The sequence below is a fragment of the Phalangium opilio genome, unplaced genomic scaffold (genome assembly GCF_054372755.1).
Source record: "Phalangium opilio isolate 3A_F unplaced genomic scaffold, DU_Popi_V2 ptg000105l_1, whole genome shotgun sequence".
Taxonomy (NCBI): Eukaryota; Metazoa; Arthropoda; class Arachnida; order Opiliones; family Phalangiidae; genus Phalangium; species Phalangium opilio.
This window is the reverse complement of record NW_028324207.1, coordinates 4,280,105-4,305,778: the sequence shown is the minus strand read 5'-3', so window position 1 is coordinate 4,305,778 and position 25,674 is coordinate 4,280,105. Positions and strand designations below refer to the sequence as shown.

At 39.3% G+C, this 25,674-nt stretch overlaps 1 protein-coding gene across 1 annotated transcript in view; it reads right to left on the bottom strand.

Annotated features, from left to right (window-relative positions):
- LOC149627437 (fibroblast growth factor receptor-like 1) overlaps positions 1-21,887 on the bottom strand; it is a 140,066-nt gene extending 118,179 nt beyond the window's left edge. The window contains exon 1 of the mRNA XM_089852147.1: positions 20,851-21,887. Within this exon, the coding sequence (XP_089708273.1) occupies positions 20,851-21,028 (178 nt within the window). The 5' untranslated portion in view covers positions 21,029-21,887. The remainder of the gene's footprint in view (positions 1-20,850) is intronic.
- Between the last annotated feature and the right edge of the window lie 3,787 nt (positions 21,888-25,674).

Below are 25,674 nucleotides of genomic sequence, written 5' to 3'. Positions count from 1 at the left end.
AATTACGTATTTTCCGACTGAGGAGAGGCGAAATAGCCCTGCCTCCTTTTAGTCCCTCTTGTATTTTGAAAGGGGAATGGGACTAAGGCACGCGAATACTAAGGCACCTCACAACTTCTCCCTAATAAACTAGATATCACTTCTTGCTTCAATCGATGAACATTGCTAAACAAAATTTTTGTATTATATAGGTAGATATTTGAGTACGCTGGTAGTGTACGCGAGTGTGACTATTTTCTTGTCTTATGGGACAATGTTTGGGAACCCGTAATTCCGTTACTAATTTTTGACACTAAGAACAACCCTTTAATTTATAGCAGACATATCAAAAACACCCTGCATAAGAATCAGAGCAAATTTAAAGTAAAACTTTTCATTGTTATCTTGTAATTTTAGTCATGATTACTGACTTTCTCGAAAATATATTCTATTTTGCGACCCTAAGACTGGGAACTAAATTATTTCAGTTTTTAAGCAGACGATATTTTTCAACCAATGCGAGGTGTAGTGAATAAGCCAATCATCAAAAAGAGGATCTATAGTTCCACGTAGGCACCTATCTTAAAAGCTTTGGCTAAGGCTTAGTCTTCCGCTCTTCTTGTAATATTCTCTTTGCCTAAAATGACGGATCTGGTGGGTGGGGAAACATAGGTGGATTCGTATTTCGTAGGTAAACTTTAATTACGGCCGTAAAATTAGTCTCGCTTCTCTTGTAGCTCCAAATTGGAAGGAGTAAGGGAGATCAACGGTACGCGCCACCGTAAAGTGGAACCTATATAAATTAACAGAAATTAACCAATTACCCGAAAAAAGGGGAAAGGGGTGAAGAGGAGTTAGAAGCGTGGGTAAACTTTTGCGCGGAAAAAAAGGGTTATCTCGCCCACCGAATCTACAGTGTATTAGGGTATGTAGAATTCACCATGAGAGACATAATATCAGTAAGTCTGACACCCCTTTTAATAACGTATGTTATAACGCTAAAACGCACCGTATTTCACTTTGATGTTTGTACCTGTTGGCTTTATCATGAAGGTTTATTGCAGGAGTAGAGGCTCGTATCTCCCCGTCTATTAAGCAATGATAGGCCTAGAGCTTATTTGTCCATAAAAGGGCGTCTGAATTTTGACCCTCTCTGGAAAGCTAGACAAGCACGTGCAAACAAGAAAGATGGCCGCGAATTCTAGGAGAGCGGTCGCTCTCTTAGATAAGACTTGATACTGCCTCTAATGCTAAAGGAGGGTTCTTTGATTGGCCGTAACTTTTTTCGTATTGTGTTTGCTGCTTTAAAATTTTGCCAGTGAACTAAAATTTGGGCCCTAATTATGTGGTTAAAATTTCAAAGAGATCCAACTAATAGTTAATTCTATAATGAAAAAAGTTGTTAAGGGTGGTTTTAGAATCCATAAAATTAATCAGACATTTGGTGAAATATACTATATTGTTCCATAGAGATAACATGTGATTTTTTTGAAAAATGACCTTAATTGGGATCGTGTATAAAGAAAACTATTCATTCGTTACCTTTGGGAGCCATCTCAAATGAAAGACAGAAGTCCATAGATGTGCCTTTTCTTAGTTTCATTAAGATAAATTAAGTTTAAGTATTGATTTTTATCATTATTAACACATACTTTGACTTACGTTGTTTTGGGTATTTGAATTACGGCGTTTTACCACTGTTAGAGACACGCATTTTAGCACTAATTTTTTATATTGGACTTAAGGCGTTTTTGTCGTGATTCACGCCGTTAGAGGGATATTAAGCAAGAGCTCTTGTAGGTGCTTTGCCTGGGTGCTTGTAGGTGCTTTGCCCGGGTTCTTGTGGGTACTTGTGGGTGCTTGTAGGTACTTGTGGGTACTTTTGGGTGCTTGTAAGTACTTGTGGGTACTTGTGGGTACTTGTAGGTACTTGTGGGTACTTGTAGGTAGTTGTAGGTACTTGTGAGTACTTGTAGGTACTTGTGGGTACTTGTAGGTACTTGTGGGTGCTTGTAGGTACTTATGGGTACTTGTAGGTACTTGTGGGTACTTGTGGGTGCGTGTAGGTACTTGTGGGTTTATGTGGGTGCGTGTAGGTACTTATGGGTACTTGTGGGTGCGTGTAGGTACTTGTGGGTACTTGTAGGTACTTGTGGGTGCGTGTAGGTACTTGTGGGTACTTGTGGGTTCTTGTGGGTACTTGTGGGTTCTTGTGGGTACTTGTGGGTGCTTGTGGGTACTTGTGGGTTCTTGTGGGTACTTGTGGGTGCTTGTAGGTACTTGTGGGTGCTTGTAGGTACTTGTGGGTGCTTGTAGGTACTTGTGGGTGCTTGTAGGTACTTGTGGGTGCTTGTAGGTACTTGTGGGTGCTTGTAGGTACTTGTGGGTGCTTGTGGATACTTGTAGGTGCTTGTGGGTGCTTGTGGATACTTGTAGGTGCTTGTGGATACCTGTAGGTGCTTGTGGGTGCTTGTGCATACTTGTAGGTGCTTGTGGGTACTTGTGGGTACTTGTAGGTACTTGTGGGTACTTGTGGGTGCTTGTGGGTACTTGTAGGTACTTGTGGGTTCTTGTGGGTTCTTGTGGGTACTTGTGGGTGCTTGTAGGTACTTGTGGGTACTTTTGGGTGCTTGTAAGTACTTGTGGGTACTTGTAGGTACTTGTGGGTACTTGTAGGTAGTTGTAGGTACTTGTGAGTACTTGTAGGTACTTGTGGGTACTTGTAGGTACTTGTGGGTGCTTGTAGGTACTTATGGGTACTTGTAGGTACTTGTGGGTACTTGTGGGTGCGTGTAGGTACTTGTGGGTACTTGTAGGTACTTGTGGGTGCTTTTAGGTATTTGTGGGTGCTTGTAGGTACTTGTGGGTGCTTGTAGGTACTTGTGGGTGCTTCTAGGTACTTGTGGGTGCTTGTAGGTACTTTTGGGTGCTTGTAGGTACTTGTGGGTGCTTGTGGATACTTGTAGGTGCTTGTGGGTGCTTGTGGATACCTGTAGGTGCTTGTGGGTGCTTGTGGATACTTGTAGGTGCTTGTGGGTACTTGTGGGTACTTGTAGGTACTTGTGGGTACTTGTGGGTGCTTGTGGGTACTTGAGGTACTTGTGGGTTCTTGTGGGTTCTTGTGGGTACTTGTGGGTGCTTGTAGGTACTTGTGGGTACTTTTGGGTGCTTGTAAGTACTTGTGGGTACTTGTAGGTACTTGTGGGTACTTGTAGGTAGTTGTAGGTACTTGTGAGTACTTGTAGGTACTTGTGGGTACTTGTAGGTACTTGTGGGTGCTTGTAGGTACTTATGGGTGCGTGTAGGTACTTGTGGGTACTTGTAGGTACTTGTGGGTGCTTTTAGGTACTTGTGATTGCTTGTAGGTACTTGTGATTGCTTGTAGGTACTTGTGATTGCTTGTAGGTACTTGTGATTGCTTGTAGGTACTTGTGGGTGCTTGTAGGTACTTGTGGGTACTTGCCACGGGTGCCTCTGGGTACTTGCCACGGGTGCCTCTGGGTGCTTGCCCCGGTTACTTCTAGGTGCTTGTGAGTGCTTGTAGGTACTTGTGATTGCTTGTAGGTACTTGTGGGTACTTGTGGGTGCGTGTAGGTACTTGTGGGTTTATGTGGGTGCGTGTAGGTACTTATGGGTACTTGTGGGTGCGTGTAGGTACTTGTGGGTACTTGTAGGTACTTGTGGGTGCGTGTAGGTACTTGTGGGTTCTTGTGGGTACTTGTGGGTTCTTGTGGGTACTTGTGGGTGCTTGTGGGTACTTGTGGGTTCTTGTGGGTACTTGTGGGTGCTTGTAGGTACTTGTGGGTGCTTGTAGGTACTTGTGGGTGCTTGTAGGTACTTGTGGGTGCTTGTAGGTACTTGTGGGTGCTTGTAGGTACTTGTGGGTGCTTGTAGGTACTTGTGGGTGCTTGTGGATACTTGTAGGTGCTTGTGGGTGCTTGTGGATACTTGTAGGTGCTTGTGGGTGCTTGTGGATACCTGTAGGTGCTTGTGGGTGCTTGTGGATACTTGTAGGTGCTTGTGGGTACTTGTGGGTACTTGTAGGTACTTGTGGGTACTTGTGGGTGCTTGTGGGTACTTGTAGGTACTTGTGGGTTCTTGTGGGTTCTTGTGGGTACTTGTGGGTGCTTGTAGGTACTTGTGGGTACTTTTGGGTGCTTGTAAGTACTTGTGGGTACTTGTAGGTACTTGTGGGTACTTGTAGGTAGTTGTAGGTACTTGTGAGTACTTGTAGGTACTTGTGTGTACTTGTAGGTACTTGTGGGTGCTTGTAGGTACTTATGGGTACTTGTAGGTACTTGTGGGTACTTGTGGGTGCGTGTAGGTACTTGTGGGTTTATGTGGGTGCGTGTAGGTACTTATGGGTACTTGTGGGTGCGTGTAGGTACTTGTGGGTACTTGTAGGTACTTGTGGGTACTTGTGGGTTCTTGTGGGTACTTGTGGGTTCTTGTGGGTACTTGTGGGTGCTTGTGGGTACTTGTGGGTTCTTGTAGGTACTTGTGGGTACTTGTGAGTGCTTGTGGGTACTTGTGGGTACTTGTAGGTTCTTGTGGGTACTTGTAGGTTCTTGTGGGTACTTGTAGGATCTTGTGGGTACTTGTAGGTGCTTGTGGGTGCTTGTGGATACTTGTAGGTGCTTGTGGGTACTTGTGGGTACTTGTGGGTACTTGTGGGTGCTTGTGGGTACTTGTGGGTGCTTGTAGGTACTTGTGGGTACTTGTAGGTACTTGTGGGTACTTGTGGGTACTTCTAGGTACTTGTGGGTACTTGTGGGTACTTGTAGGTACTTGTGGGTACTTGTGAGTGCTTGTGGGTACTTGTAGGTACTTGTAGGTACTTGTGGGTACTTTTAGGTAGTTATGGGCACTTGTGGGTGCGTGTGGGTACTTAGAGGTACTTGTGGGTACTTGTAGGTACTTGTAGGTACTTGTAGGTACTTGTGGGTACTTGTAGGTACTTGTGGGTACTTGTGAGTGCTTGTGGGTACTTGTGAGTGCTTGTGGGTACTTTTAGGTACTTTTAGGTACTTGTGGGTACTTGTAGGTACTTGTGGGTACTTTTAGGTAGTTATGGGTACTTGTGGGTGCGTGTAGGTTTTTTGTGGGTACTTGTAGGTACTTGTGGGTGCTTTTAGGTACTTGTGATTGCTTGTAGGTACTTGTGGGTGCGTGTAGGTTTTTTGTGGGTACTTGTAGGTACTTGTGGGTGCTTTTAGGTACTTGTGATTGCTTGTAGGTACTTGTGATTGCTTGTAGGTACTTGTGATTGCTTGTAGGTACTTGTGATTGCTTGTAGGTACTTGTGGGTGCTTGTAGGTACTTGTGGGTACTTGCCACGGGTGCCTCTGGGTACTTGCCACGGGTGCCTCTGGGTGCTTGTCCCGGTTACTTGTAGGTGCTTGTGAGTGCTTGTAGGTACTTGTGATTGCTTGTAGGTACTTGTGGGTGCTTGTGATTGCTTGTAGGTACTTGTGGGTGCTTGTAGGTGCTTGCCCCGGGTGCTTACCCCGGGTGCTTGTAGGTGATTGCTCCGGGTGCTTGTAGGTACTTGCCCCGTGTGCTTGTAGGTACTTGCTCCGGGTGATTGTAGCTACTTGCTCCGGGTGATTGTAGCTACTTGCTCCGGGTGCTTGTAGGTACTTGCCCCGGTTACTTGTAGGTACTTGCCCCGGTTACTTGTAGGTGCTTGTGAGTGCTTGTAGGTACTTGTGATTGCTTGTAGGTACTTGTGGGTGCTTGTAGGTACTTGTGGGTTATTGTAGGTACTTGTGATTGCTTGTAGGTACTTGTGGGTGCTTGTAGGTACTTGTGGGTGCTTGTAGGTGCTTGCCCGGGTGCTTGTAGGTGATTGCTCCGGGTGCTTGTAGGTACTTGCCCTGTGTGCTTGTAGGTACTTGCTCCGGGTGATTGTAGCTACTTGCTCCGGGTGATTGTAGCTACTTGCTCCGGGTGCTTGTAGGTACTTGCCCCGGTTACTTGTAGGTACTTGCCCCGGTTACTTGTAGGTGCTTGTGAGTGCTTGTAGGTACTTGTGATTGCTTGTAGGTACTTGTGGGTGCTTGTAGGTACTTGTGGGTTATTGTAGGTACTTGTGATTGCTTGTAGGTACTTGTGGGTGCTTGTAGGTGCTTGCCCCGGGTGCTTACCCCGGGTGCTTGTAGGTGATTGCTCCGGGTGCTTGTAGGTACTTGCCCCGTGTGCTTGTAGGTACTTGCTCCGGGTGATTGTAGCTACTTGCTCCGGGTGATTGTAGCTACTTGCTCCGGGTGCTTGTAGGTACTTGCCCCGGTTACTTGTAGGTGCTTGTGAGTGCTTGTATGTGCTTGTGAGTGCTTGTAGGTGCTTGTGAGTGCTTGTAGGTGCTTGTGAGTGCTTGTAGGTACTTGCCCCGGGTGCTTGTAGGTAGTTTGCCTCCTCCATAGGATTAACATTACACTAAATTTTGGAATCTCGTAATATTAGAGATACGGGGATATCCTTTGATTATGTAATAGTCCTATTTGCCCCTTCCCTCCTTCGTTAACATTTGCTCCATAGGATACTCCCCAAAAGTATATGGGGAAAAGCCTGGAAATCTCAGGGAAATTTGTTTTCCAAAAGTTGTATGAAGCTTGTTATGGAACATGTTATAAACTCATGGTTTTAGTTATATAAAGTTTTACAAAGAAGCGATATCTAGTTTACTAGGGAGAAGGTATAAGATGCCTAAGTATTCGCGCACCATAGTCCCAGTCCCACTTTCAAAATACAAAGGGGGACGTAAAAGGAGGCCGGGCTATTTCGCCTCTCCTCAGTCGGAAAATACGTAGTTTTCGTCATTCGAGTCGCGTTTTCGTGAGTTTTCTGGTCCGTGACCAATTAAGCATTTTTTAAACTGGACATTAGGCCAGCGACTTTCCTGACTTGGAATAAATAAACTGGTCCGTGACCATTGACCAGAGCACGTCGTCTGCTAAACTAAAGAAGTGGATAATTAAAATATTAGAATTTTAATGTGTGGAGTCTGATTACCCTTGAACTTTCTTAGTATTCTCGTGGACCACTGACCCCCCCTCCGATTTAATTTTTGAACTGGACCAGGCAATTTTTAAACTGGTCATTGCCCTGTGTCACCGCCTTATTTCCCACGCTGGCGCGAGTTGCTTTGCGTTGTCGAGTGCGTGATGGAGTTGGCTATGCCTGGAGTCCCAACCTTGAAGGAGAGAGAAATGGAGTGAAAACCCCCATACCCATAGCGTTGCCTGTGTACCCCCACCTTGGGCAACATAGTCCTCTCAGCATCCTCGGCGGTTAGGTAGGGTCGTACTGGACGAAATTGTAAAGGGCACTCCCTCTATCTTCAAAATAGAAGCTAGTTCTCGTACAAATAAAATGGCGCTCCGCGGCAGCACTTAGCAATCGCCTACCGAAGGGTAGGGGCGTGCGCGAGGTACATAGGGAGAGATACGGTGCCGCAGGTCGCCCATCATCATTTCCAATCCATCTCAACTCCCTCATCCCTGTCCCAACCCCCGCGACTTCCAACCACTAGCATAGCCCACTCGATCACGCTCTCTTTTCCCCGGCTACATATTTTGAAGATGGCACTTTTTAGGCGTATTAGCAATCTTGGATCATCTTTGTGAACTTTTAGGGTAGCAGTGACTATATATTGTTTAAGGTTTTAAGCTTAATATCAAACAGACGTTAGTTTATGCTACAAAAAAGTTTGAAATTGACAATCTCGGATCGTCTTTATGAAGTTTTAAGGATATCCGAATTTCATATTGGCCTTATGACAATTTTGAGCTAAATGTTAAACGGACATAAATCAGCATTTTTAAAAATTTTGTAAAATTGTCAATTTGGTCCTATTTCTGGAATTTTTAGGGTGGCGACTCGCGTTTCAATAAATGATTGTAAAAAATTGTATTATGTTAATTACAATAAGAATACAAACTTTTATTGATTTACGTTTTTTTTTGAAGTATCATTATAAATAAATGTCTGATTGAGCTAAAATTATGGTCCCCTTTATATGTTTCTGCTTAGTGCAGATTTTGAAAATGTAAAACAGTTTCTTAACATTCTTAATTAAAATGAAGACTGAAGGAACAGATATTAATCAAAAATGTCTTGATTAGAATCAAGACCTAAAAAGTATCGATAAGACTTGTCTGAAGGATCAGATATTAATTTTTCTTTTTAATTGAAACTTAAATGCATGCTTAAGAAAAAACAACGTTCCATTACCATTTTCCGTTGAAATAAATTATTTTACTGGTAATCAATTTCAAAAATTTACTTATCTCGGCTTTTCGACCACAATTCCATTCCCCGAAAACATTTTATCATTACATTAATTACTTTTGGGAGATAACGTGTAAAAATTTCCTATAAAACAATAAAAAAAACTGTAATAGCGGTCTGTTTAGCCACGACATTAACCTTTTAAAAGTTACAAGGACTATATAACCCTTTCGAGACTAACAGGACCTGAGCAAACTATACCTTAACCTGCTACTAATACGACTAGGAAGAATTGATGTAAACTGGAGTTGAAATTTCATCATGTGCGACCTGCGGCCCAGAAACTCTCCCATAGTCCCAGTGTGTGTAGAACATAATTTCTTCGCTGTTATCTGCCAAAATCAATCTTTCTAGGTAGTGCCGCCTCTTCACAAGAATTTTTTATGATATATTAAGGTTTGAACGAACAAAATTCTAGATTACTATTTTCACTACCATGTCCCTCTGCTACCTTGAAGCAAACTTTCCTCTCTTTTTGCTGCTCATTACCGGTGCCATTCCGTTGACTTTCTGTTCGTTATAACTACTATCATGAGTTTATTTATTTCAAACCAAAATATAAAATAATGGATTCTTTTTCCTTTTGTGCTACTTAGAATTTACAAATGTATATAACGTTGTGCCGTACCATATCAAATAGTCTCAAACCATTGTTAGAAACTAGAGAGAGAAATTGGGCAGTAACACTGATCATGCCCTGAACCATGAGAAAGAACAATACGACGGTTCACTAAAGTACACTTGATATTACATCATTTTGCAAAACCGCGAGTAAAAATGTTACTGTCCCTATTGAATTTGGCGCCATTGGTTTTAGAATAATTAAAATGTTCCACTGCGAAGCGTGCCGGTCACGAATGGGGATGTAACGTCTTTAGGAACCTTTTAAAACGCAAAACCATACACGTACTCTCCCAAAAGTAATTAATGTAATGATAAAATGTTTTCGGGGAATGGAATTTTGGTCGAAAAGCCGAGATAAGTAAATTTTTGAAATTGATTACCAGTAAAATAATTTATTTCAACGGAAAACGGTAATGGAACGTTGTTTTTTCTTAAGCATGCATTTAAGTTTCAATTAAAAAGAAAAATTAATATCTGATCCTTCAGACAAGTCTTATCGATACTTTTTAGGTCTTGATTCTAATCAAGACATTTTTGATTAATTATTAATGCGGTTGATATTAATTAAACCTTGGCGTTTTTTAAATGTAACGGACAGACTATTGTAGTCACCAGTCTGGGAAATAGCTCACTTTCTCTGCTCCAAAACAAGTTTATCAATTGCTTGCACTAGTTTTTAAATTCGAGAAGTGGGGCTTACTGGTCCTCGGGACCAGTTTATTAATTGCAAATCTATCAGAGAATAAAGGCTGGGACCAGTCCAGAGAGCAGTTTATTATTTCGGACGCTAGAGGGGTCACTGGTCCCAAGGACTAGTTTTAAAAATATCCTTATTTCCCACACTGATAGTCACTAGTCAGTACATCATCTGATAATTATATTTTATCATATGTTTAATTTGAAAACAAGCAAGTACTATACGAGATATAACTGCAGATATTTTTAGTACAGGCTCAGTTGGCACGAAGATGATGGCCAGACCCCTAGTGAGTTAACTTGTAAACGCAGTTCCAGGCTTCCATTGATGCGTTTCATTGAGTGTTACACTTATTGTTCTTAAATTACCTATGCTTTTACTAATATCCGATTTTCCTTATTTATTTTTTTTTTCACTCGAGGGTTCAGTATGCACGAAGGCTGTCTTTTTAGATTGTCGTTCTCCCAATAGGCGCGTAACGCTTGGTTTACGAGGAATACTTGGGAAGCTCATCCTCATATCCCAGTCCTTTGTAGTCTAGGGAGGCTAGCGTTTATCGCGTTCTAGATTGGCCTTTATCAAGGCTTATGTATATGGTAAACGCGGCTGCCAACAATAATAAGCCAATTTGTTTCGGGGGAAAGGAGAAGTGACGCCTTCACATGCCCGGAAAAACTGTTAATACGAAGATAACAAGCAACATTGAAGATAACAAAATTGCAGTGTAGTAAGGAGATGGTAGCCAAGCGAAAAGCGCATTCCGTTAAGGGGAGGCAAGCAAATTGAGATCTTGTTTAATGGGCCGACTTATATTGCCTTACCCCTGAATCGCACCTGAAATTAACGACTCGGGTGAATTTTAAAAGTCCCCAAAAATTTATTACCTTACCTGACTGCACCCACCTTACTGAATTATCCTTCTTTCATATTGCTATTATGTTTTCATTTATTTTCTATATACATATATACAGTATATGTAGTTGAAATGTCAAACTCAGTAAATGTTCTTTGGTGTTAAGAGTTCGAAACTTAAATTATAAATATAATTGTATTTTGTTTTTTAAAAAATTGTCGAAGTTACGACACGTCTTTATGCGATTACAAATATATCACATCTTTCTATGCACATTTCTCTTTTTTCTTCGATTTCAAAGAGTTATATTTGGCTTTGTTACATACAAGCAAAATGTTTGATGAAAATATGATTTAAAGTGTAAGACTAGGTCTCTAACTAGAATTAGGATGTACAATACTCTCTGTTATCAGAAGTATATAATTCTTCTCTTCCAAAGAAGTTTATCACAAAGTGGCTTAATATTAACAGGATTTTTCTCAACATTAGAACATTTGGAGGAAGGTTACTAAACTGAATCATATACGCGATAAATATATATTTCCCTCATAATTACTCTATTAGCCCTTAACTAGTTGTCAAGTTAAGCTTGTGTATTTATGTCCCATGTCAAGACGGGGTTTGTGGGTTGATTGCTGACGATTTAGTACCAAGAAGTTATAGATGTACATCTGAAGTTTGATGAAGTAGTTAGGCGTTCTTTGCCAGCTGTAAAGCTTGTATGAGTTATTTTCATCTATTGATTTACTAATTATAAGACCCATATGTAAAGTTAAACATCCAGGAACTATCTCCAAATGATATGAAAATTGAAACGATTTTGTGATTTTAAAGAAAATTTTAAAATTTCACCTCCGAAAAGTTGCATTTCGCCCTCAGTTAGTATCTAGCGCCATGATTGTCCCATCGCTAGCAATGTTTTCCACATCTCGTGTCGGGTAAATTTATTAACAAAACAGCAGGGAGTTACTCGATTCTTCGGAGATGAAAATTTCAAATTATTCATAAAATCTCAAATTAATTTGTATTTTAAAATCACACAGAGGAATTTCCTGGATGTTCACTATGCAGATAGGTCTTATGATTAGTAGAAGATTACATTCAAAATTCCTTAATTTTCCTTTTCACCCTCTCTTTAAGGGATCTACAGCATCTTGTAGAGAAATAAATTGAAGAGTCGTGAATACGTTCAATTGACTAAGTCTAATGAACCTATGTCATTCTTCACTGGTCTTACATATCGTGTGTTCATAAATTAAACGTTCGAAGCTCGTCTGTGACTACATTACCGACTCTGTAGAATTGTAAGTTTGGATTGCAGCAATTATATTGTGTATGATAAATCGTAAGCTTGAAAACTAGCAAATGCAACCTATGAAATATCTAAAGAGCTACATGGAGCTCAATGGAAAACGGTAATGGAACGTTGTTTTTTCTTAAGCATGCCTTTAAGCTTCAATTAAAAAAAAAAAATAATTTCTGAGACTTCAGTCAAGTGATAACCTCAGTCTTATCGATACTTTTTAGGTCTTGATTCTAATCAGAACATTTTTGATAAATTAGCTAAAGAATCAATGAAAATTACTTGATTTTCCTTATTCATCCTCCCTTTAAAGGCTCGGGATTCGTTTTACAAACTTTGATAAATTAAACCAAATTACTGATTGCAGATTGGTCAAATCCTGAAATTAACGCTTTGTAACTGTGGATAAACAACAAACCACTTTCCCATATACATACAGTATACAACTTAGGTATAGGGGCTAAAGTGAGAAAGTAGTGTTAAATAAAAAAGGTAGAATATGCAGATTATAATACAGGAAACTTTCAACTGAAATTTTAAATGGCCATTCAAAGGTTTATTTAGAATTATAATAGTTTGTTATATCGAATATCTAAGGTCTAATTAGGCTGCCATTTTGAACATAACGCTGCTTATCATGCCCAAGTACAAGTATTCTATCGAGTCTTTCAGTTGTTCTCTGTTCATATCCTGACTAAAATCCAAAATTCCTTCATGATTCATTTACTATATGCAAGGGAAATCTGTCTCGGTGAAATAATACATTTGTGGCATTTGAACTATGGACTTTCGCTTTGAGGATGAGGTCAGATTCGATTCCTTCCATGAATAGTCTCTCGGTGATATTATTGGCGAGGTTAAGGCCGAGTCTAGACTTTGATAGGGACATGGTCTTGCATTCGGGCGTCGGTATCGTATGCGGACATAGTCTCGAATGCGAGTGACGAGTGGTAATATAATAATAACCTAACCTTTGTCTATAAATGGATTTCCACAGTAAGCCTGTAACTTGTTTACAGGTGGGTCCCCTTACAATGCATAGATTGGTGGTGGCATGCCCCTATGCCACAGCTAACTGACAGTGCTCTATACTAACTATTACCCTTAACCTAAGCAAGTTTTGATGGAAAGAAGAAACCGGGTTAGACCGCGGAGGAAAACTTCTTTTAACAAGTGGGGAGAGAACTTGCAAACTCTACGCAGAAGGATTTGTTCCCAGATTTTCAGCCGGTGCCACGTCCGGAATCAAACCAGGAACCCTCTTGCTGCGAGGCGAAAGCGCTAACCCCTACTCCAACTCACCCCAATATGGGGGATATAACTGAATATTCACTTTGCCCTTGAAGCGCAAAGTGAAATTTTCATTTTGTGGTACATCTTTTAAGTCATCTTTTCTTTGCCGAAACTCAAGTAACTCACTGATATGTCACAGTTTCATAGCCTAGCAATTCAACGGATGGACTCTTTTGAGGAGCACATTGAAGGCACCCAACATTGCCGAGTTGTAGTGTTTTCATCGTCAAATTATCTTCAGAACACTGTGCCATATGTAAACACAGATTGAATAACTTTTCATACGGGGTCGTACCTTCAAATTCAGTACCCTGTCAATACTGACTTATCCTCGCGTTTAAAACCAACTAAATCAAATATAAATATAAATGGCAGTTACACTGAACTAAAATGATTTAAAAAACAGTTAAAACTTTTCAATAGGTTCCAACGATGGGTTAAAATAATAATTGAAGAATGAAAGTGATGGCCGAGGTTTTCATACTTAATTTATTTTTCTATTTAGGTATAGCTCAGGCCGCTCATAATTTGCACCCTTAATTTTTAGGGGTTATATTTTACAAATCACGTGACTAGACCTTTTTACCCCTATGAAGTAGAACATAGACAGAGTAGCATCGATAGGTCAAAAATTTCGCCATAATCCGTATCTAATAAACCGATTGTTTAAAATAGCGCCACCTATTGCTTATAAGAGAAAATATATTTTAAATATATATTCCCATTGCTTCTCCTCCAAAAAAAATGTATCTCTGACGTAATTTTTAGCCTATTGACGATAATCTGATTATATATACTCCGGCTTTGGTACATGGACTCGAAAGAGGTATTGAGTAGTTTTTTTTATTGAGCGTTAACAGAGCACCCTGGTGGTTTAGACTCGGTACTATTCCGTGGCCGGAAGTATGAATTTTAGTCAGGTCAGTTAATTCATACTTATTTTAACCCTATATTTTTCGGAAAAAAAACAAACCTGCGCGCATTTTTAAATTAACCCTGAAATATGATAATTTGGAAGCATTTTTCGATGGCTGTATTATTTTAATCTCTGATGAGAATTTTGCTGGGATTACTCGTCCGTTAACTTTTGTTAACAAACTGAAATTTTAATGAAATTCATTTGACGTCTTTCGTTTTCTTTCATCAAATGAGTTGACTCTAAATTAAAGTAATACTAGCATCCTTAGTTCATCCGTTGCATTAAAATGGCTTCAAACTCGTTGATTTATCCACTTTAAAAGGACAAAATGGCCTCAAAACACAGCAAAATTTAATAAAACATTTGAGTGATTTTTAAACTGTATTCAAAGTTTTCGATTATGAGCTGAAGTGAATCCCAAGTGCCTTAATTCAAACAATTTCGATAAGTTGACTGTAACAAATTGCTGTACCTAATGTCCTAGACCTCGGCATTATCTATGTGTTATACACTAATGTGTGTTTTACCGATTATTTTGTTTTTAAAAAAGTTGTAGATATAATACCGTTTAACATACAACTTCTGTGGATAACTTTGGAGCACGGATAAAACGACGTGGATAAAGCATAGAAAATGCCAAGCTCTATAATGTCCATGGATAAAACGCTTCATTGGTCTAGTCATTGACGTGGGCGAAGAGAACTTTACACGGTGTAGGGTTGCAAAAAGGCAGTGCGAGTTGGCTAGCCTTCCGCCAGTAGAGAACTCCGGCTCCATCTGGCTTTGCCTCTTACTGAGTTGGAAGAGACCCCCCCCGCCTATGAGCGTTGGTTTCTTTACAAGTAATTACAGAAATGGTCTATATCTTCGATAAATATTGCATCGTTTATTCATATTATTTAGATTTCTTTATTTCAACAATCTCTATGTCCAATGAGTGACTGATAGACAGGGCCGGAAATAAGCACAGGACACTGGACACTGTCCAATAAAATTTTTAAATATCGGATAATTTCTTCAAAAACTAAGGGGGGTCACTGGACAGTTTGACCAATATATTTCCCAAGTTTTGATAGCTTCACTATGGAGATGCGACACTATTTTTGCACACTCCAGTAGACAATGGCCTATAAATTAAACAGTCAAACCGGGGGTCACGGAACACATGTCCTATGCGAAATTTTTCTTATTTCCGGGCCTGCTGATAGATATTCGACACGCAGACTATACCGTTACCAATTTCTTAAAAAATGGCAACCACATAAGTAAAATTCTTTGTATTAGAATAACTGTCGAACGTTTCAAACGCGTTCCTCAATTTTGGTTTTATAGGTTTACTAAAAGCTATAGACCGGATTTTGTGGTTCAAAATGCATCCATCTTTTAAAATGGCGTCCTGAAAATAAGTAAAATACTCGAGTGGCTGACAAGCTTTAAGGGATCCCTTTGCTGCTTGTACAAGTACAAGAATAAATATAACGGTAATCTCATTTGCGAATATTTTGATATTTTCCAAAAATTTAATATCATATTTTTCATTCAAAGGGCTAAGGCTTTCCGCTTCTTTAACGCATTCCAAAGGAATCTCGTTCCGCAATAACTCGAGGCGAAAGTAGGCCAAAACAAAGACGTCTTTCGGCTTTTGATATGTGCCGTGTATATCAAATACTAAGGAAGCTTGAGCGGCTTCTTACACTTCTTATTAGAAAACTGCTCCTTTTTATTCTTTTAAACGTCATTAAAGTTTGGGTATGTAAAAATTTGGCGTAAAGGTACGCGAGTGCCGAGTTACCCTTTGGCTTTCGTCCAAAGGGTTTTATTTCAGAGCGAAATTTCGGAAACTGAAAAAGAATAATCGTTTTCTTTATTACTCGCGAAGCGAATGAAAAGAATTTTTACGCTCTTCGAGCCAAATAAAATCAAAACTGGAATAATTAATGCGTTTTTCGTTTCAAAACTATGCTTCGAAAGCCTGGAAAAATGAATCTAATAAGAGCCGAAGGTAATTCGCGGAAATTCGAGATATAATCTGCAAACTGTAAGGAAAACTCAAACTAGAAATCTCGTCATCTCCGCTACAGTCTCCAACGCGCCTATTCCAACGCGATTCTCTTTTGGGTAATTACTTTCGGATGGAAATACGTAACTAGAAACCTCGAAAATTCTAACGTCCACCCTAAATTAAATTACCCCTTTTGTAAAGGTAATATCAGACGATAAATTTTTTCTACTCTGATTTAGCATAAATATGGCAAAATATTGGGGCCTTTGGTATTTACTGATGGATAACCTCTAGAAATATCAAGTCCTTTGGCTTAGAAGAAATATGTGTAACGACATATTCTGTCAGATAGGAGCACCGACTCGCTAAGCCTTATCACTTTTTCTCTGTTTATTACGCCATTGCATCTATTACGGTGGACAGATTTTAGCATGGACCGTGTCTATGCCATCCAGAATATTTTATTAATCTTATATTTGCTTCCGCGCGCTTTTTAGGGGTTCGGTAAAGTATTTTTGCCTGGCTGGTATATAGGAGATAACGTATGGTAGTAAGTTGGACATCTTGATTACTTTAAGTTATTTAAGGCAATGCCTTCGGTTTTTATAAAATCGAGGCCAGAGACAAGTATGGTTCAGCTTGTTTTCGCGCGTTTATGGCGTATATTTATTAAAACCGAGAACAGTGTTACCAGCTTAAATATCGCTTTGAAAATAATGGATGTGAAAAAATCGAGTTGCCCTATAAACCAGAGTTTCACGTAACAATATAAGAAAACAGATTTCAAGGAAATATCTTACCCCTTTGTTAGGGTCAGTTTCTAATATCGGCTACTGCAGAAGTTTCCAAAAGAAAAACACGAGCAATACTTTCTATTCGAAACTTTGATCTGCAAGGAGCGACTCTTTTATATAAGCAAGAATGAAATATGGTTTTTCGACTTCCAGAATGAATCTTGGAGTAAAATGAAAGTGACAGGCGTAAGGCTCGTAGCCACGCGCTCCCAGACATCGATTACTGGGACTTTTAAGCGCCACCAAAGTTACGGTACAGACCCGAGCCATAAAGAAGAAACGACTGCGTTAAATCAAGATAGCCGGAGGGGCCCCCTAGAATTGAAATATCAGAGGAAATACCAGGCGATAACAAAAATCTTCAATATCACGAAGAAAAAGTTTTCCATTTCCGAAATCCATAATTTAGGCTTGCATATACTTCCCTTATTCATAATATTTTAATGTTTTAAAAGTGATAAATTTGCAAGATCTTGATTTCTGAAAGGTTTTGCGTTACTCAACTATGTCAGCCGTTTCAAGAGTTGATTACTTCGTTAAGCTCAGAAATCGTGATACGTTCGCGATTGCGGCAAATTACCACGCAGATGGTAACGAAAGAAATCATTTCACAGGGTTGCCACAGTACCTGGAAATCCTGGAATAGTCAGGGAATTTTAAAATGGGTCGGAAGGGTCAGGGAAAAGTCAGGGAATTTAAAAAAATCTAGAATGGTTTTTGTAAAGTAAATAACTTTAAAAATTCTCTTAGACTGTTATTTATAGTTAAAATGTTTCTTAATCATTTTGGTGCAACAAATACATTGGAAAACTTAATGTAGATCGAGTTTATTTAATTATAAGCATTTAAAACGTGCTGTAAACATTCACACTTTCTGCCTAAAAAGGTCAGGGAAAATCGCAGAAAAGTTCAGGGAAAACCTGGAAAAGTCTGGGAATTTGGTTCTTAAAATTCCGTGGCAACTCTGTTTCAAAAATGTTCATATAATACGACTTAAAGCGTTGGAATCATTTATAATTCATTCTATTTAAAAACTGAAACTAGTAACAATTTTGCAATTTCTTAAAGTAACGGGGTATATATCAAACATGAAATTGGACTTAAAATGAACATAACATTATAGCTTTTAATATTTTTGCTTTTTGAAACTAATACAAATAAATGACTCTTTATCATAAGTAATAGTTGCTTAGGCGTTACTAACTAACCTATATCATTTCAAAAAAATAGAAGTAATAATTTGATTTTGTACCAGAATAAATTAAAAAAAAATCAAATCAAATAACATAAGAGAAACCTTATATCAATTTATAAGCAAAATAATATTTTTCAAAAAAAAAAATATACATCTGATAGAAGAATTGGATCCGTACGTCTATCATTTTTAATATCGAAATCGGATAGTTTTCGTTTACTTCTCCTATATTGTATTTTGTTTTCTGAGATGAGGATATGGCATATTGTGGAAAAAAGACGGTTCGACGGATTTATTTTGTTTTCCTCTCGCAGCAGCACCAAGGAAGGAACGGAAGCTATTATATTTTTTAAACAGAAAGAATCGCAGGTTCGTTCTTTATTTGGATCCCCTCCGATTTTTATTAGAGCTGATAGACTGGGAAATCGTGTTTGTGTACGTGGGTGAATGCGTGCGAGAAAGTACCTCTATTGATTTCGCTAACGGCAAACCTCTTCTTTCCGAGAATACCCCGATTTTAGTTTTCCTTATCTTATTCTTTAGATCCATCCCACCTTACTCGACCAAGACCAAAAGTAAGATGAGACTAGAAGTAAAGAGCTCTAGTATTGGTAGTAGATCCTGGCACTAGTGAACAAATTTGAGGATTTTATTGCGCTTCCATGGCGCCTACAATAGAGAGAAAAAAATTGGTCGAGTTCCAAAAATATTTCCTACCCCCTTCCCTCAACCTAAAGCCGCGGAACACGGACGCGGGTGCTTGAATCCTGTTCGGCCATCTACCGCCACGATATTCACACGTTTTCGAGGGATAATTCAGAAACCGCAACCAGAGGGCCAACCGTTGGTGTCTTATCAAGAAAATTCACTTTCGCCAAGTGAGGAATTTGGTTAGCTCAGTACTTCTAGTCTCATCTTACTTCTGCCAAGACTTAAACTAGTTTGGAGCCTCGTATTCCCGATGTTTGTTTTTGGAAATGAAGTTTTTTTACTTTGTTTCTTTTCTTGATCGGAAAAATAGGGGCGATTGTAAAATGGAGGTACAATACCGGCCGGCCGGCACCGTAACCTTATTACCACCCGTTTTCTCCTTGACGTTTAATTTCCTTGACCGATTTGAAATTATGGGAGTCATTTGGACGCGGCTTTCTAAGAGGGTTCCTCATTTTATTTTATGGACTATCTAGCTTGTTCGAGAAGGTGGGAAGATCGCCCTCCTTTCTAGTTTGGAGAAGGAATGAATTGGGTTATACGCTATAAAGTATATAGTCCAACGTTAAGAACGCCTGATGGAAATTGGGACGACGGCATTTAAGCGAGCAACCCTTTCTCTAAAGTCTAAACTACAAATTGGGCAAGCCAGGAACACGCGTCCCCTATAATTTTGTCGAGACAGTACCTTAATGGATGCTTTTAATAAGTTCCAGATCTTTCGCTCTTTATATTTCCCATTATACGCCGAAACTCGGTATTAAAATCCGAGTTTTCGTCGTTCAAGAACGAAAACTCGTTAAAACTGGCCAGGATCCTTACGCGACTTTACTACCTAAAAGTATTATTCTGCGCCGTAGAAGAAACGCGGCGGTATTATCCGTGCCTGAGCAAACCATCAACGGAACGGCAAGGTTTCTTGGAGATCGGTGATTAAAAATACACCCCAGGGTGGTAAGTACATTCTATCTCGAAACATTGTAAATGCAACTCCTAAGGGTTCTAAAATATCGCTATAGATCCACGGGGCTGCTTAACTTTATAACCAAATTTAATTGTTCTTATTGGAGAGGTCAGTTTATTTTAATAACAGTTTCAATTTCACGTATGTTCAGAAATTAAATACTGCTTTCAGAAACCAACGTGGTGTGGTGTCTTCATTTAAATGACTTTGCGCATTTATAAGTCTAAGTCTAGACAAGAATTAAAAGCCTTCGAGAAACCATCAAGATTTCCTTTGCGGAAGGGATAGCGATCTTTCCTTTGAAAAAGATCCAGATCCTGGGCGACCGTTGCTATGGTAAAGTTCGGCCCGTGTATTACACTTCAATATGGATTAAACAAGTAAACCACATTACGATTGATTGAGGCTTCTAAACCGGAACCGTATAGTTTTTATGCACAAAAACGTTCAATATATTGCAGATTTGAAATTTGTATAAAGTGAAACTTACATCACCAGTGAAATAACTATAGCCCTTGATTACCGGAAGTTGACGTAAATATTTGCATAATGCGTTACTTCGATTGATTCAAACAATTTAGACGGCTTCTGGGATTTGTTTTATTTTATTTCAATTATTAAAAAAGTGTTTTAAATTTAAAAGTTACTGTTCGTTCACAATTGCAAGAAATTTTGTTTGGTCAAGCCGTCATAACAGAGTTTGGCAAAACCCAACCAGTTTTTTAGAATTATGAAGACACGCGTAGACATTAATTTTTTGTGTTTACGGGCGTTTTTGACAAATTATTCAATATTGTTAGCCTACCTACAAATCAATCTTTCAGCAATATACCTATAAAAGTATTGTCTAAGCCGGTGCACGTTACTTATACATTGCCGCCTTTATGGATATCTATTTTTATACCAAAACCTTGAAATATTAACGTTTCATATCTTTTCAGAGCACGGTAAATATGCCCGTTTACGAACCATTTATTATAGCTAAGTGAGCAAATAGGAAGAGGGGTAGAGGGGAAGCCATTTCGGCAAAAAGGTCTTATATAAGAAGGGAATCTTTAGGAGAAGCGAACGAGAGCGTCATTTTTCTTTGGGATATTGGTCGGAGGAAATAAAAATTTCGGGTCTAGTTTGGTACCAAAGTCCAAAGGAGGGTAAGGATAGGGGAACTTGGGCGAAAGTTATAGGGTAATATAAATCAGGCGATGCGTGCCTGATTGGGCGACTCACCTAAGGCCCAGATTCCCGCGTGCGTCATCCAATCCACGATAATACCCAAAGTTATCCAGTAAAGTAACGGCGCGAAATATTGCCCGTGGGCTCTTCTTTTCGATGATACTCCATCTCCTCCCGATATTGGCCTATCGAGCGATCTATCTACAGCGCCGACTTGTTCTATCTCACGCATCGTGAAAAAGCGATTTTTTTCCTTTCCTTATTATATATCTGAATGATCCCTTCGCTGTCAGAAAGTAAGGCGAATCCCGCGACCGAAAATGTCACTTTATATAGCCCTTCTTCTCAATTACGACCAAACTAATTAAAAATGTTCGGATGAAGAGAGTATACCCGCGAGGGTAAGAAAGGTACACCAGTTGTTAACGAAGTTTCTATAAAAATTTCCGAGATGAGTGTTGTTAGAGAAACGAAGTATTCCAGAGCTAAAACCGTAACGCGAACGTGTAAGTCGTCATGTTCTTATCGTCAACAAACCGTTTTTCACGTACACAACAGGGTATTCTACCCCATTTTTAATTTTAATCATTAAACGAAGAAAGACCGTTTATGAAACGAGTATTAAATCTATAAATCACTTCCTAGTCAAGTCGGAAGTTTGAGGATGTTCCGAGAACATTTGCCGTATACAGCCGGAAAAGATGTTGATGATATACACTGATAGTTCTTTTTTCCGTTTCAAACACTCGAAGTTTTTTTTTCAACACCAGCTCTTCACCATCACCTACTATCCCTTTCTTACGTGTCCCTTTCTAGTTTACTCTAGTTTTGAAGAAGTGAGCGCCAAAGAGGTTTTCTGAAAAGTTCCCAACGCGTCGGCGGTTTAAGGACGACACAGAGAGCAGCGGAGATGCTTCAACGGAGAGCGTCGCTAGAGTCACTCCTCCCTGAAAACTTCTCCTCGGACCCCTCTCAGACATCCTTTCCCTTCCCTCAATTTCCCCAGTATATTCACGTGGGCTCGTCACGTGACGTATGATTTTCTCGATGCCAAGGAGAAGCTCTCCATTTGGCGTCGCCATCTGCTCGCGGAAAACTGAACCTCCTAAGTTCCCGATACTTTTACAGGAAGATTATTTTTTCCGCCTTACTCTTTTTTATCACGCAGTATTAGGAAGGAAAAAGCCTCCTCAGTCCTAACCAGTATGTTTATCAGAAAAACCCTCATTTATTAAGCTCGCGCGAAAACTATTTTCCTTCGCGTTTAGTCCCTTTTAATGACTAGTATTTAAGAATTAATTTTCAAAAGCATTTTAATTTCAGTCGCCCTCGAAATTCCTCCATTACTTTCTTCGTTTTATTGATCGTCTGGCTCTTCTACTCTACGCTTCGAGGATCCTTTCCTTTTGGGCCTCTTTTTTTCTCGTCGCTTGGCTAGTTTCCTCTACCATGCACTCTTGTCCGGAAAATGCGCCGCTCCAGAGAGGTCCGGACTACGCGTGTTTCGCAGCTACTTCGATTAGACTGTGCTGCTTGCTTACTAAATTCCTATTCCTATTATAAGTCGTCTTACAGACTGATGCTTTCTCGCTTTCTCATCTTAACATAAATCATGATAAACCAGAGATTATAGTGGTTATCAAATGTATTCATACTCGAAGTTGGATGTATTAAAGATAAATGTCATTTACATCGAAGATGACAGATTATGTTCAAAAGACAAGTGTACAAATATAAGATACTGGCATAAAAATCGAACATATTTTTGATCACACTGGGGACTGAATATATACGTATTTTGATTAATACACCTGATATTAAGATTGAAATAGCATGCCTTTCCCTTGTTCAAATTCTAATCTTCACATCGTTCAAACTTTAAAATACACTTCTTTCAAATTGTGATTGTACCTTAAGGCACAGTGACAAAATATGATAGCCTAAAATAGTTGGTAATTATTTCGTACAATTGTAATGGTTTTGAAAGAATTTAAGACTCATGCTGATAAAAAACTTTCTTCATGTTAATAAAAGAGTTGTGAATGACTTACCACCACCTAGGTGCTGGAGGTCACGAACCTATCCAAAAAACACTTAAGTTTTTGCAAAGTACTCCATGTCGACAGGGCAGAATTCCATTAATTACTCGAAAAGAAGCGAACAAAAATTCGTATCTAACGTTGGTTCCCTAGCGTCAAGAACCAACGTCAGACGGAGCGCGAGTTCACTTCACCCCGGAGACTAGCCAACTCGCACCGTCTCCAGCGGCGCTACTTGGAGCAAGGGAAATAACTTAAGATGCGCCTGTGTGTTTGCTTCTCCACAGGAACTTTGTGAAACGGTAACCGTAAATAATTTTGCTTTGAGGCTTGAACGTTTATGGGTTTTATGCATACCACAACACCTTTGATTTCAATTAGCAAGAAGCTCTGCTCCAGAAATACAAACCTTGGAAGAAACTAGCCCGTTGATATAGATAGAAACGAAAAGCCAAGCACTTTGGAAATCAATAAATTTTCAACAGCTAGAAATTTGAAACATTGTTCTGGTCAACCTTTAGCCTCACGTTATTTAAATTATTAGCGTTATTGGGGTTTTTCATTCGGTCCCATTTGCGAGCCTTATCTCCAAGTTCTCCCGACTGTAGAATTTTGCAGAGAAGCGACTATAAATAGGCAATAAAACATATGCAGTACATATCGCCCGTCACTCTGGTTCTTTAAAGCTAGATAAGTCGTAACATAGTAAGTCAAAGGGAACTTGAACCTAGATTAGCAAAATGAAGCTTTTTATAGCAATTTATTTACACTAAAGACATCTTCTGATTGAAAGCATCTTGGTTAGGTTCGTTTCTTAAATAAAGTATAATTTAAATTGATTAAAAATATTTAAGTGAAACTATTATTACTATCAGAAGTGAGATGAGACTAGAAGTGAAGGGCTCTAGCATTGATAGTAGATCCTGGCACTAGTGAACAAATTTGAGGATTTTATGCCGCTTCCCGCGCGCCTACACTACTGAGAAAAAAATTGGTCGAGTTCCAAAAACATTTCCTACCCCCTTCCCCTCAACCTAAAGCGGCGGAACACGGACGCGGGTGCTTGAATCTAGTTCGGCCGTCTACCACCTCGAGCGTCTCACGTTTTGGAGGGGAAATTACAGAAACCGCTACTAGAGGGCCAACCGTTAGTGTGTTATCAAGAATATTCACTTTCGCCGAGTGAATAATTTGGTTAGCTCAGTACTTCTGGTCTCATCTCACTTCTGTTACTATTAAAGAAAAATTTTAATTTACAATTGAAGGATAACCTGCACCTTGAAATTAAGTAAGAGTTCAACCTACGAATTTAGAAACATGATAAAATTGAGAATATATACTGGAAAGCACGTGAAGCGAGTCACCACTTTCAATCGAGTAATAAGTATTTTTAAATGTTTTTAAAGAAAATATGACACAACCAATTAAAAAAACAAGAGATACATTCAAAATGAAAGAAATAATTTCCTTATCTAGTTTCTAAGTTAGACGTGCAGCAACAAAAATTACCATAACTGTTCCACACGATGGTATCATCTTCGACCTAGACCCTTCACCCAGAGTCTGGGCAGTATCATGTTTTCTTTCAAGTATCCGAAATAACGTTATAAAACTACGTTGTAAACAAGCAAAAGTCCATTTTTAACGCGAAGTATTTTTATAATTGGCTAAAAGCAATATTACCACCCGGAAGTCACTTTACTTTTTGATACAGACCAAATAATCAATGAAATCAAAATTAAACACAGTTGAAATGTACCACTCCGCCTTTCTTTCCATCCTAAATATATTATTAATTACGGAGTTTATAGTTTGTAAGCGAATGTAATTAATCACTTTTATAATCGAGTTAGGTGTGGCTTGAACATCGTGCCCAGCGACCGTGGAAAGCACTTTGTCATAAAAAGCGGAATTAAACTTTTGTTTTCTTCTCCCCGGCCGGCCTACTTTCCCAAACGATTTTCTGTTTAGTCAAAAAATAAAACGAGTCGTTCGAGGATTGGAGGCTGTTTTTTGGGTAAAGGTTTAAAACCTTCAAGCAAAGGTTAAACGAACAAAAATATTCCCTTGTTTGCCTTCCGGTATTTTTCGTATTAACCCCAAGAACCTGGAATGACTAAAGGTGGACTTTTTCTTTTCTTATTTTCTCTTGGTCTTACTTTTTCCCTCGAAGCTTTTCTTAACTTACTTTCTCATAGAGAGAATGAGCTGGGGATATTGAAAGGCCATCAGCCAACTTCGTCTTCGGGCTTAACCGGAAAAAGGCTCTTTGTCGGAAACGACCGTAGCTCGCGGGCTAGTCCCCGACCAATACCAACGAAAGTTCGCTTTTCTCTCTCTCTTTGAGGTGTTACTCTTGACTAGTTTGACCTTTAGTTATCAATCTTTCCGTAGCCTGTAGGAGCAAGATAACAACTGGGTCGGACGTTCAGTTAGCTCTTCCATTCGGTCACTACTGCCACCTAATACTTCATACCCTTTACCCCAAATATCTAGTTCATCTAGATTGATTCGATTTTACCTCTTTGAATGAACTTTGTTCATGAATGTATGTTACCACGGTCATGTCTTATTTTTCGCTGTCTGTCTGTTCTTCTTCTCGTTGGCACCAATGCAATAAAAACAATCGGATTGAATTTAGTAAGTGTTGTTAAAATATTCACTTCCAAACCAGTTTTTCCAATACTCTACCAAACACAAGTTTGTATTATAAGCTTTTGAACTCTGTAAGGTTTTTTAGCTCAATAATTTCGGTGCATTGATGACAAGTGGCTAAAAGTGCGCCAGTTTTTAGGGTAGAAAATAACAATATGTGGAAAAAGTTCACAATAAACAAGAT